Source organism: Rhodnius prolixus, unplaced genomic scaffold (genome assembly GCF_049639745.1).
Source record: "Rhodnius prolixus isolate KJV_2025 unplaced genomic scaffold, Rpr scaffold_41, whole genome shotgun sequence".
In the NCBI taxonomy this organism is placed as follows: Eukaryota; Metazoa; Arthropoda; class Insecta; order Hemiptera; family Reduviidae; genus Rhodnius; species Rhodnius prolixus.
In genome coordinates this window covers 272430-286749 of record NW_027411630.1, presented here as the reverse complement: position 1 = coordinate 286749, position 14320 = coordinate 272430, and the positions used below count along the sequence as shown (strand labels likewise).

Below are 14320 nucleotides of genomic sequence, written 5' to 3'. Positions count from 1 at the left end.
ACAAAGCACAATATAACGGGGGAATTAATTAGAATAGTTATTTGTCCAAGACAATATACGTATATCAGTGGGGAAATTAATGTAATGATTATTGTACTTATGTGAGTCTCTATCCTTAAGGTCCAAAAGTTTGAGCTCATTAAATCATAAACTAAGACACAGTTTTTTATTATAACCTGGTAAACACAAACCAAAGTTTTTAGTTAATAATCACAACATGAAAAAGCTGAAGCTAACATGGCCGACATTACTCCTCACAGTGACGCTTGACTTGACATCCTACCAGCGCCTCCCCTCTCTCCTTGTGCTGACCCAATTCCGCCAACTGACTCAGGGAAAAAACAAGTCTGGGGGGCCGCCACTCTTGGGGAACCAAACATCCTCCCCCGCAGTGGACTCGCAGAGATCCGCTTACTGAGTTGGCAGGGGGCAAAGCTTCCGGACAGGCCGGCTGATCAGTCCTGAAGTTGTCTTGACCTCGGCCACCCTGGCCACATTGTCCCGGCCATGATGAAGCTTGACTATTCGGCCCATGGACCACTGCAGTGGAGGAAGGTTGTCGTCCATGATCATGACTATTTGTCCCACTGCCGCGGGGAAGGAAGGCGAATGCCATTTTAGCATGGCTTGCTGCTCGAGGAGGTACTCCTTGTGCCATCTTTTCCAAAACTGTCCAACAGTGAGCTGTGCCATTGCCCATTTCGATTTGAGTGCAGTGCGAGGAGTTAAGGAGCCATCGGGAGGTAGTGCAGTCATAGGCCGCATAATCAGAAAGTGACCTGGCGTCAGGACTTGCAGGTCATCTGGCGAGGACGAGACAGCGGTAAGAGGTCTGGAATTTAATATGGCTTCAATTTGACAAATGATTGTGAGGAAACACTCCATGGTGGGCTCTTGAGTGCCTAACGTGACCTTCAGTAATCTTTTAGTAGATTTAACGGCAGCTTCCCAGAGACCTCCAAAATGTGGTGCTCGAGGGGGGATGAAATGCCACTCGATGCTTCTTTTATTGGATTCTCTCAGAATGGCCTCCTGAGACTTGGCGTCATTTAGTAGTGCAGATACCTCCTTGAGTCTTCTTTTGGCTCCGACGAAGTTAGTGCCGTTATCCGACCAAATGTGACTCGGCACACCCCTCCTGGCAACGAAACGGTTTAGGGCAGCTAAGAATGCTTGTGTTGTGAGGTCCGTGACTAGTTCCAGGTGTATGGCCTTGGTGGAAAAACAGACGAAAATGGCGAGATAAGACTGGAGGACCTTGGCTGAACGCAATGAAGCAATTTTCACGTTGAAGGGGCCTGCGTAGTCTATGCCAGTGGTGGTGAAGGGTGATGAAGCGCTGGCTCTTCCTTCTGGCAGTTGACCCATGAGGGGGTTAAAGGGTGTTGGCTTGACACTGAAACACTTGTTACAGGTACCCAATTGTCGGCGGACAACATTCTTACCATTAACAATCCAATATCGACTTCTCAAAAACGCATGAGTGGCAGTGGGGCCTACGTGGAGGTTGGATATGTGGGCATCTTGTATGACCAAGGCGGTGAAGGGGTGTTGCGAAGGCAACAAGGCAGGGTGCTTTTGAGATTCGGGGACGTCGGCCAGTCTGAGTCTCCCTCCAACTCGCAGCACTCCATCAGTGTGCAGAAATAGGCCTAAGGTTTTGACGAGGCGTAATCTAGGTCTGGGGGACTGAGCATCCTCAATTTCCTCGGAAAGCGAGTGCTGTTGGGCTCGGACTATTAGGACTCGCAGGGCTTCGATACGTTCCTTTACATTCAATGGACCTGACATACGACGTACTGGATTTCTAGTATTGTGGGCGAATCGCAGGCACCAGGCCACTACGTTCTGCAGAGTATACAGACTGGAAAATTTAGTCTCTAATTCCTCAGGGCAGGACATTGCATTTGACACATTAAAGGCCTGGGAGCGAATTTCTGCTCCCACGACAGGGTCAGACAAATCGGCACCAACTTGCCCAAGGGGCCATGACTCGTGGTTTGACTTCAGCCAAGAGGGACCTTCCCACCATAGCTGATGACTCACTAATTCTTGAGGTCGTAATCCACGTGAGGCACAGTCAGCGGGGTTTTGTGAGGAGGAGATGTGGAACCATTGCGAGGCGGGTACCTTTTCTAAGATGGCTGCTACTCTATTGCCCACGAACACCTTCCAATGCGGAGGTGGTGTTGCTGTGATCCAAGCCAGGGCAATGGTAGAATCAGAAAAGGCTAGGACGTTTTGAGTGGTTATCTGAGGGAAGAGTGATCTGACCTTATCAATAGTAAGAGCAAGTAGGTGGGCAGCACAAAGCTCCAGACGGGGAAGCGTAACCGGTTTCATTGGGGCCATTCTGGCCTTGGACATGACCAGGTTAATAACCGTGTCCTCAGACTGAGACACGAGATATACCACCGCCGCATAGGCTCGCTCGGACGCGTCAGCGAATCCCACCAAATACATTTTAGAAGTGGGTAGAGACAAAAATCTGGGTATGTGAATTTTGGACAGGTCAGGCAAGGAAACAGCGAACTGAGCCCATTCCTGGACAATTGATGAGGGCAGGGGATCGTCCCAATCAAAGGAGGCTTGACAGACTATTCTAAATATTGCACGAGCAAAAATGGTTATAGGGATCAGCCATCCCAATGGGTCAAAAACTTTTGCGATCTGACTGGCTAATTGTCTTTTGGTTTGAACACTAGGAACAGAACGAATCAGAAAATGAAAGTAATCTTGAGAAGGGTTCCAACAAAGTCCCAGAATTTTTAGTTGAGACTCTTCGTCATTTTCTAGGCAGACCGAAGACATGGCTGGGAGTAGGTGTTCAGGGGGTATCTGATCCAGTAACTGTGGATGATTTGATGCCCATTTTCGAAGTTCAATTTGAGCTTGACCCAATAGTTTAATTAATTGATCTCGAGATTGGAGTGCCTCAGTGGGAGTGCAACCTCCCCCAGAAACGTCATCAACATAGGTGCGTTCACGTAGTATCTCAGAAGCTAGAGGAAACGACTTTTGGGAAGTAATAGCTAATTCTTGGAGTACGCGACATGCTAAGTAAGGAGCTGACGTGGTTCCATAAGTCACCGTGCACAAACGGTACTCCTGCACTGGTTGGCTCGTATCAAATCGCCACAGTATGCGTAATAAATCCCTATCTTCCGGGGGGTGTTGTATCTGTCTAAACATTTGGCGAATGTCGGCCGTAAAGACCCATTTGTCCACTCTAAATCTGGTAACCACCTTCCAGATATCGAGCTGTAAACGGGGTCCGGGAAGCAAGAGCTCATTGAGGGAGATGCCTGAAGAGGACTTCTGGGAAGCGTTAAATACTACACGAATCTTTTCCGGGGGATCGTCTGGACGGTGTACCGCATGATGGGGAATATAATAGGCAATTTGACCTGACTTGAGAGGAGGGGCCAGTTCCATATGATTCGAATCTAAGTAGTCCTCCATAAACTCCACATAGGGAGCACGGAGATGTGGGGACTTGGCATGACGGGATTCAGTTTGTACGAGACGCTTTAAAGCAATCTTTCTAGATTCACCGAGGCAACACGGACTGGTTTTTAATGGCAGTGCTACTGAAAACCGACCATCAGGGAGTCGAGAGTGAGACTTAGAGAAGCACTCTTCGGCCTTCAACTCCTCTGGCGTAAGGGGAGAGACTTCAGATACTTCCTCCAGGGCGAACATTTTTTCCATAAGACGGGACAAGACTAAGTCAGGGGGGTGCGGAATAGGTGGTGAAGCTTTTCCAGAGCTGAGGCGAAGTACTGTTGGTTTAAACGAAGTTGCCAACACAGGATTGACTAGAGAGAGATTGACAGGTAGAGCTGAACCTTCAGAGGGAATGTCTTCCGCAGTAGGTATGGTAGTAGGAGGAGTTGCAGGGTCAGGGGTAGTTATTATAATTTGCAGTGGACGCCGCGTTCTAATTAAACGTTGTGGTTTCGGTGAGGGGAATTGACTAGCTACAATCGGACGAGGAGGCTCTTGAAGATTTGCTTCCTGTGAGGAAGAGGATAGGATTTGCGGGGAGGATGCTGACAAACTGGGTAAGCTGGGCTGGTCTGACTCTTCAGAGTTGTCACGAGGGACAATTGGCTCAGACTCAGAGTTACTAGGAGGGTTACCAATCGAAGGCTCATCTTCTGGGATAGACTGGTTAGAGGATACCTTAGGGGGCGCCAATTGGCCATACTTATGCTTGAATAGAATTTTATAATAGGTCCGATATAATTTAGAATTGGACCTGCTGTCCTTGACGAAGGAGTCAAACCGAACCCTTCTCGTGGGGAAGCTTCTCAAGGGACCAGACATGATCCAACCAAGAGTGGTCAATCTTGCGTTAGGGGAACCATTTTGGGAACGAATAATCTTACTGAGATCGATGGCATCAAAGACTGAGGCGGAGAAGACCACATCTACTGGCCTGGGTTCATTAAAGGTTGGGTCGGCTAAAGGTTTGTCTATTAGATGCGGCCAATCCTTGACAGGAAAATAGGAGGATGGTGCATCTGGGACAGTCTTGGTAACTACGCGGAAAGGGATTTTGAGTTGGGCAAAAGGGGGGGCTTGTCTTAAGTTGGTCGATACCTGACCCACGACTTGGGTGGCAATATTGCCCCCTATGCCACGAACACCGCCTGACATGGGTTTATAGGTCAATTTGCTTTCCTTGGCAAAAGCTTTAGTCATTAAGTTGATCTCACTGCCTGAATCCAACAGGGCACGTGCGCGATACCACTGGCCATCTCCTCCAAGGAGGTAAACCAGGGCAGTAGGGGATACCGACAAATCGGAGGGGAAAGACTTCAAAATAGAATTGCTTTGTGGATTAGGTCTGTGACACAAGTGACAGTTTCGGCGAACACTCGACAAAACATGGCAGGACTGGGGAAAGGTATCGCGCGGGCCGAATCCCTAAAAAGTAGCTTTTGGTGGATCACTACCAAAGTAGATAGTTGGGAGTGAAGAAAGGGTGCTGCTACCAGACGAAGTCGAAGGAGAAGAAACGTTATCTCGAAGGTGGGGAACTGCCCTTCTGGGAGAAGGGTCAGGAAGTTTCTTAGTCAGCTTAGGGCTTAAAGACATTAACGGGGGAATGACAAAATCGGGTAAAGTCCTTTGACTTAGACTGGAAGAGGGGGGAGGAGGATGAAGGGTGGTGTGATGAGCACCAGCGCACTCCAAACACCCAGCACTTCGAGGGCATTGAGCCACTGAGTGAGATTTGGAGAAACAGTTAACACATAAGTGGTTCTCAGTGATGAAACTCCATCTATTGCTCACTGGCAGTCGCAGGTATTCGTTACAATTAGATATCAGATGCCACTCGTCACAAAAGTAACAGCGTAAGGAGTGGACTGGAGGGGAAGGAGCTCTCGATGTGGAGGGGGGTGTCCGTCGGGCAGGAATAGGAGAAGAGGATTTCTTGGGTGAAGGGGGCAGAGACTTAGCTGATTTGGGTGTGTGGGTCTTGGAGGGCTTCAAGGTGGAGACAGCCCTAGGCTTAAAGAATGTTCTAGGAAGGGAAGGGGTTTCAGATTGTTGGGAGGAGGGGCCTTCAGGGAGACGACTAGAGGGAACTGTCACGTCTTGTGGCGGAGAGGTGGATTTCCTTAATGTTATTTTAGGGGCGAACTTGTCTTCTTGATTTTTCAAGAATTCCAGCACTTGTGCACTTTGGGGCAGTTCATCAAAGGATCTTAAATACTTCTTCCTAAACTCCTCTTGGAGGTTAGCAGACAAGGCCGACAGAATTACATGACACAAAAGGAAGTCCAACGGCTGGGGAATATCGTGTTGATCTAGTAGCATTTGCCTCCTTGAAATCCAAGCGATACATTCATCAATGGTGGGGTTCCCTTCCGGGACCTGAAGGAAGGTTTCGAACAACGCACTGGCGGTACGCAACTTGCCTTCATAGCGAGCATCCAAGGTCTCCCAGGCAGAGCTGTAACCTTCCTCTGTAGGCGTGTGTGTTGAATCACAACCCTAAACATGTCGTACATATTATTCCTAATATATGGTAAGATGTATATTCCCAATTCTATGTATTATTATAAACTTTAGGATGCTATTGGGTGACATTAAAAGCACCAAACACACATATTATAATGGGGGAGGTTACATTAGGTTATCCATAACTTCTATGTATTATTATAACCTTTAAGATGCTATTTTAGGTGACATTAAAAGCGCCAAAAACACACATATTATAATGGGCGAGGTTACATTAGGTTATCCATAACTTCTATATATTATTATAACCTTTAAGATGCTATTTTAGGTGACATTAAAAGCACCAAAAACACATTCTAATGGGGGGGGAGGTTACATTAGGTAATCCATAACCTTACACTAAAATCACTCGTTATTGTTATTAAAAAAAAAAAAAAAAAAAAAAAAAAAAAAAAAAAATATTACGAACATATTTCAAGTGTTTATTGTGCTAAAAGTGTCAAGATTATCCTCCTAATGATAAAAATATTCTCATGTTAAATCACAACCCTAATCAAGTCTTAAATTTAAAAATAACATTAAAATGTGATTAAAAATATTTCCAAGTTATAATAAGTGTTGAAAAATATTCAAAGGGAAGGGGGTTGGAAAGAGACGCAATTAAAATTAAGGCTGGAAAAGTGGGGGACGCCACCAGTCTTCAGAACACTTTACAAATTCACCATAAACTTTATTCACAATTAACAAGTCTCCGAGGAGATACAGACAAATATATATATTTACAACAGGTGAAATAATAATAAATCTGAACGCCACCAGTAATATGGCTCTAGTAACACTTTGGTGCGGAGTACGCACTACTCTTAATGAATAAGTATTGGTACAACACAATATATATCAGAGGAGACGTGATCGTAATAATTATTGCAATATACAACGGGAAAGTTAATAAGACTGATTAATTGTACACGACAATATATCAGGGAAGGCTTAATCGTAGTAATTACTGTGCAGGGCACAAGATAACAGGGAGGACTTAATCGCAATAATTATTGTACAGGGCACAATATAACAGGGAAGGCTCAATTGCAATAATTATTGTACAGGGCACAATATAACAGGGAAGGCTCAATTGCAATAATTGTTGTACAGGGCACAATATAACAGGGAAGACTTAATTGCAATAATTAATGTACAGGGCACAATATAACAGGGAATTACTTAGACTAATTGTTTGTACAAAGCACAATATAACGGGGGAATTAATTAGAATAGTTATTTGTCCAAGACAATATACGTATATCAGTGGGGAAATTAATGTAATGATTATTGTACTTATGTGAGTCTCTATCCTTAAGGTCCAAAAGTTTGAGCTCATTAAATCATAAACTAAGACACAGTTTTTTATTATAACCTGGTAAACACAAACCAAAGTTTTTAGTTAATAATCACAACATGAAAAAGCTGAAGCTAACATGGCCGACATTACTCCTCACAGTGACGCTTGACTTGACATCCTACCAGCGCCTCCCCTCTCTCCTTGTGCTGACCCAATTCCGCCAACTGACTCAGGGAAAAAACAAGTCTGGGGGGCCGCCACTCTTGGGGAACCAAACATCCTCCCCCGCAGTGGACTCGCAGAGATCCACTTACTGAGTTGGCAGGGGGCAAAGCTTCCGGACAGGCCGGCTGATCAGTCCTGAAGTTGTCTTGACCTCGGCCACCCTGGCCACATTGTCCCGGCCATGATGAAGCTTGACTATTCGGCCCATGGACCACTGCAGTGGAGGAAGGTTGTCGTCCATGATCATGACTATTTGTCCCACTGCCGCGGGGAAGGAAGGCGAATGCCATTTTAGCATGGCTTGCTGCTCGAGGAGGTACTCCTTGTGCCATCTTTTCCAAAACTGTCCAACAGTGAGCTGTGCCATTGCCCATTTCGATTTGAGTGCAGTGCGAGGAGTTAAGGAGCCATCGGGAGGTAGTGCAGTCATAGGCCGCATAATCAGAAAGTGACCTGGCGTCAGGACTTGCAGGTCATCTGGCGAGGACGAGACAGCGGTAAGAGGTCTGGAATTTAATATGGCTTCAATTTGACAAATGATTGTGAGGAAACACTCCATGGTGGGCTCTTGAGTGCCTAACGTGACCTTCAGTAATCTTTTAGTAGATTTAACGGCAGCTTCCCAGAGACCTCCAAAATGTGGTGCTCGAGGGGGGATGAAATGCCACTCGATGCTTCTTTTATTGGATTCTCTCAGAATGGCCTCCTGAGACTTGGCGTCATTTAGTAGTGCAGATACCTCCTTGAGTCTTCTTTTGGCTCCGACGAAGTTAGTGCCGTTATCCGACCAAATGTGACTCGGCACACCCCTCCTGGCAACGAAACGGTTTAGGGCAGCTAAGAATGCTTGTGTTGTGAGGTCCGTGACTAGTTCCAGGTGTACGGCCTTGGTGGAAAAACAGACGAAAATGGCGAGATAAGACTGGAGGACCTTGGCTGAACGCAATGAAGCAATTTTCACGTTGAAGGGGCCTGCGTAGTCTATGCCAGTGGTGGTGAAGGGTGATGAAGCGCTGGCTCTTCCTTCTGGCAGTTGACCCATGAGGGGGTTAAAGGGTGTTGGCTTGACACTGAAACACTTGTTACAGGTACCCAATTGTCGGCGGACAACATTCTTACCATTAACAATCCAATATCGACTTCTCAAAAACGCATGAGTGGCAGTGGGGCCTACGTGGAGGTTGGATATGTGGGCATCTTGTATGACCAAGGCGGTGAAGGGGTGTTGCGAAGGCAACAAGGCAGGGTGCTTTTGAGATTCGGGGACGTCGGCCAGTCTGAGTCTCCCTCCAACTCGCAGCACTCCATCAGTGTGCAGAAATAGGCCTAAGGTTTTGACGAGGCGTAATCTAGGTCTGGGGGACTGAGCATCCTCAATTTCCTCGGAAAGCGAGTGCTGTTGGGCTCGGACTATTAGGACTCGCAGGGCTTCGATACGTTCCTTTACATTCAATGGACCTGACATACGACGTACTGGATTTCTAGTATTGTGGGCGAATCGCAGGCACCAGGCCACTACGTTCTGCAGAGTATACAGACTGGAAAATTTAGTCTCTAATTCCTCAGGGCAGGACATTGCATTTGACACATTAAAGGCCTGGGAGCGAATTTCTGCTCCCACGACAGGGTCAGACAAATCGGCACCAACTTGCCCAAGGGGCCATGACTCGTGGTTTGACTTCAGCCAAGAGGGACCTTCCCACCATAGCTGATGACTCACTAATTCTTGAGGTCGTAATCCACGTGAGGCACAGTCAGCGGGGTTTTGTGAGGAGGAGATGTGGAACCATTGCGAGGCGGGTACCTTTTCTAAGATGGCTGCTACTCTATTGCCCACGAACACCTTCCAATGCGGAGGTGGTGTTGCTGTGATCCAAGCCAGGGCAATGGTAGAATCAGAAAAGGCTAGGACGTTTTGAGTGGTTATCTGAGGGAAGAGTGATCTGACCTTATCAATAGTAAGAGCAAGTAGGTGGGCAGCACAAAGCTCCAGACGGGGAAGCGTAACCGGTTTCATTGGGGCCATTCTGGCCTTGGACATGACCAGGTTAATAACCGTGTCCTCAGACTGAGACACGAGATATACCACCGCCGCATAGGCTCGCTCGGACGCGTCAGCGAATCCCACCAAATACATTTTAGAAGTGGGTAGAGACAAAAATCTGGGTATGTGAATTTTGGACAGGTCAGGCAAGGAAACAGCGAACTGAGCCCATTCCTGGACAATTGATGAGGGCAGGGGATCGTCCCAATCAAAGGAGGCTTGACAGACTATTCTAAATATTGCACGAGCAAAAATGGTTATAGGGATCAGCCATCCCAATGGGTCAAAAACTTTTGCGATCTGACTGGCTAATTGTCTTTTGGTTTGAACACTAGGAACAGAACGAATCAGAAAATGAAAGTAATCTTGAGAAGGGTTCCAACAAAGTCCCAGAATTTTTAGTTGAGACTCTTCGTCATTTTCTAGGCAGACCGAAGACATGGCTGGGAGTAGGTGTTCAGGGGGTATCTGATCCAGTAACTGTGGATGATTTGATGCCCATTTTCGAAGTTCAATTTGAGCTTGACCCAATAGTTTAATTAATTGATCTCGAGATTGGAGTGCCTCAGTGGGAGTGCAACCTCCCCCAGAAACGTCATCAACATAGGTGCGTTCACGTAGTATCTCAGAAGCTAGAGGAAACGACTTTTGGGAAGTAATAGCTAATTCTTGGAGTACGCGACATGCTAAGTAAGGAGCTGACGTGGTTCCATAAGTCACCGTGCACAAACGGTACTCCTGCACTGGTTGGCTCGTATCAAATCGCCACAGTATGCGTAATAAATCCCTATCTTCCGGGGGGTGTTGTATCTGTCTAAACATTTGGCGAATGTCGGCCGTAAAGACCCATTTGTCCACTCTAAATCTGGTAACCACCTTCCAGATATCGAGCTGTAAACGGGGTCCGGGAAGCAAGAGCTCATTGAGGGAGATGCCTGAAGAGGACTTCTGGGAAGCGTTAAATACTACACGAATCTTTTCCGGGGGATCGTCTGGACGGTGTACCGCATGATGGGGAATATAATAGGCAATTTGACCTGACTTGAGAGGAGGGGCCAGTTCCATATGATTCGAATCTAAGTAGTCCTCCATAAACTCCACATAGGGAGCACGGAGATGTGGGGACTTGGCATGACGGGATTCAGTTTGTACGAGACGCTTTAAAGCAATCTTTCTAGATTCACCGAGGCAACACGGACTGGTTTTTAATGGCAGTGCTACTGAAAACCGACCATCAGGGAGTCGAGAGTGAGACTTAGAGAAGCACTCTTCGGCCTTCAACTCCTCTGGCGTAAGGGGAGAGACTTCAGATACTTCCTCCAGGGCGAACATTTTTTCCATAAGACGGGACAAGACTAAGTCAGGGGGGTGCGGAATAGGTGGTGAAGCTTTTCCAGAGCTGAGGCGAAGTACTGTTGGTTTAAACGAAGTTGCCAACACAGGATTGACTAGAGAGAGATTGACAGGTAGAGCTGAACCTTCAGAGGGAATGTCTTCCGCAGTAGGTATGGTAGTAGGAGGAGTTGCAGGGTCAGGGGTAGTTATTATAATTTGCAGTGGACGCCGCGTTCTAATTAAACGTTGTGGTTTCGGTGAGGGGAATTGACTAGCTACAATCGGACGAGGAGGCTCTTGAAGATTTGCTTCCTGTGAGGAAGAGGATAGGATTTGCGGGGAGGATGCTGACAAACTGGGTAAGCTGGGCTGGTCTGACTCTTCAGAGTTGTCACGAGGGACAATTGGCTCAGACTCAGAGTTACTAGGAGGGTTACCAATCGAAGGCTCATCTTCTGGGATAGACTGGTTAGAGGATACCTTAGGGGGCGCCAATTGGCCATACTTATGCTTGAATAGAATTTTATAATAGGTCCGATATAATTTAGAATTGGACCTGCTGTCCTTGACGAAGGAGTCAAACCGAACCCTTCTCGTGGGGAAGCTTCTCAAGGGACCAGACATGATCCAACCAAGAGTGGTCAATCTTGCGTTAGGGGAACCATTTTGGGAACGAATAATCTTACTGAGATCGATGGCATCAAAGACTGAGGCGGAGAAGACCACATCTACTGGCCTGGGTTCATTAAAGGTTGGGTCGGCTAAAGGTTTGTCTATTAGATGCGGCCAATCCTTGACAGGAAAATAGGAGGATGGTGCATCTGGGACAGTCTTGGTAACTACGCGGAAAGGGATTTTGAGTTGGGCAAAAGGGGGGGCTTGTCTTAAGTTGGTCGATACCTGACCCACGACTTGGGTGGCAATATTGCCCCCTATGCCACGAACACCGCCTGACATGGGTTTATAGGTCAATTTGCTTTCCTTGGCAAAAGCTTTAGTCATTAAGTTGATCTCACTGCCTGAATCCAACAGGGCACGTGCGCGATACCACTGGCCATCTCCTCCAAGGAGGTAAACCAGGGCAGTAGGGGATACCGACAAATCGGAGGGGAAAGACTTCAAAATAGAATTGCTTTGTGGATTAGGTCTGTGACACAAGTGACAGTTTCGGCGAAAACTCGACAAAACATGGCAGGACTGGGGAAAGGTATCGCGCGGGCCGAATCCCTAAAAAGTAGCTTTTGGTGGATCACTACCAAAGTAGATAGTTGGGAGTGAAGAAAGGGTGCTGCTACCAGACGAAGTCGAAGGAGAAGAAACGTTATCTCGAAGGTGGGGAACTGCCCTTCTGGGAGAAGGGTCAGGAAGTTTCTTAGTCAGCTTAGGGCTTAAAGACATTAACGGGGGAATGACAACATCGGGTAAAGTCCTTTGACTTAGACTGGAAGAGGGGGGAGGAGGATGAAGGGTGGTGTGATGAGCACCAGCGCACTCCAAACACCCAGCACTTCGAGGGCATTGAGCCACTGAGTGGGATTTGGAGAAACAGTTAACACATAAGTGGTTCTCAGTGATGAAACTCCATCTATTGCTCACTGGCAGTCGCAGGTATTCGTTACAATTAGATATCAGATGCCACTCGTCACAAAAGTAACAGCGTAAGGAGTGGACTGGAGGGGAAGGAGCTCTCGATGTGGAGGGGGGTGTCCGTCGGGCAGGAATAGGAGAAGAGGATTTCTTGGGTGAAGGGGGCAGAGACTTAGCTGATTTGGGTGTGTGGGTCTTGGAGGGCTTCAAGGTGGAGACAGCCCTAGGCTTAAAGAATGTTCTAGGAAGGGAAGGGGTTTCAGATTGTTGGGAGGAGGGGCCTTCAGGGAGACGACTAGAGGGAACTGTCACGTCTTGGGGCGGAGAGGTGGATTTCCTTAATGTTATTTTAGGGGCGAACTTGTCTTCTTGATTTTTCAAGAATTCCAGCACTTGTGCACTTTGGGGCAGTTCATCAAAGGATCTTAAATACTTCTTCCTAAACTCCTCTTGGAGGTTAGCAGACAAGGCCGACAGAATTACATGACACAAAAGGAAGTCCAACGGCTGGGGAATATCGTGTTGATCTAGTAGCATTTGCCTCCTTGAAATCCAAGCGATACATTCATCAATGGTGGGGTTCCCTTCCGGGACCTGAAGGAAGGTTTCGAACAACGCACTGGCGGTACGCAACTTGCCTTCATAGCGAGCATCCAAGGTCTCCCAGGCAGAGCTGTAACCTTCCTCTGTAGGCGTGGAATTCTGAATAATAGACAGAGGGGGGCCTTTCAGGCAGGAATTAAGAGCTTGGAGACGCCTATGAGGAGGCAGGGACAATTTATTGATCTCAAACTGGAAGGTGCGCTTGAACTCCTGGTAAGCGAGAACATCCCCTTCGAATGGGGTGATCTTTGGAATCACCAATTCCTGTAATTGTCTCCTCGCGAGTTCGACCACCGACTCGTCCGAGACCAAGACTTGAGAAACTGGGCCAGGAGGGGCAGACGCGCAAAACGAGATAGACGAATCTAGAATAGGTGCAATCCTTGACAAATGGACTAGCTCAGCTTGGGCAAAGCTTTTTGTCAAGGCTCTGGCAAGCGGACCTCGTTCCTCCGGAACCAGTGCTCGGAGCCATTCCCACACTTCCCCGTCCACAGTCTGGGACAACGTCAAAAACCCGGAGGAAAGCCGCTGGCACGTAGTTACAATTTCGGGAACATCTGTGTCCAAGGTTTTTGCATTCTGTGTCCATCGATCAAGCCTGTCAATGAGGTATCGGCACTTGATGGCTTTAAGATCTGCATCACCCCCTGACAGCATGGACATTGAGGGAGTATCCTCCGTTGACGGAGTGGTTGGGCTTGCAGGGGAGGGGGGAGGAGTGTCGTTGCCGGAAGTAAATGAATTACCCATAATTAACCACGGCTGGAGGGACTTACAATACGAAAATTATACACAAGTTACAATACAATAGACAAGAATAATAACAGTACAAAAAATAGACAAAATAACTAACATAGACTAAGTAACTTGGTAGCTAATAAGCAACGTGTGCTAGCTTAACTACGTTTACTAATAATACAATAAAGCAGCAAACAATGTTATATAGACTAAACACAACTGAACATAACAAAAAAAGGAAAAACCCGACAGTTGTCAAATCAAAACTGTCAATATTCAAACTGAAATAAAACTAAGGTATAAACAATTATTTTAAGAAAAGACGAGATTACTTACAAGGTAAAAAGAAAAAAGAAAAAACAGTTGAATAGTGTTTTGAAGACTGTTTCCCGGGTTTCGGCACCATGAAAAATATTCAAAGGGAAGGGGGTTGGAAAGAGACGCAATTAAAATTAAGGCTGGAAAAGTGGGGG

At 46.9% G+C, this 14320-nt stretch overlaps 2 protein-coding genes across 2 annotated transcripts; both read right to left on the bottom strand.

Moving 5' to 3' along the window:
* Window positions 1-411: 411 nt before the first annotated feature.
* On the bottom strand, window positions 412-4707 carry LOC141459999 (uncharacterized). Its single transcript, XM_074139595.1, has one exon. It carries the CDS (start codon window positions 4705-4707, stop codon window positions 412-414), a length of 4296 nt encoding a protein of 1431 aa, XP_073995696.1.
* A 2915-nt stretch (window positions 4708-7622) lies between these two features.
* On the bottom strand, window positions 7623-11918 carry LOC141459998 (uncharacterized). The gene has a single exon (XM_074139594.1). The coding sequence runs from the start codon at window positions 11916-11918 to the stop codon at window positions 7623-7625; it is 4296 nt and encodes a 1431-aa protein (XP_073995695.1).
* Between the last annotated feature and the right edge of the window lie 2402 nt (window positions 11919-14320).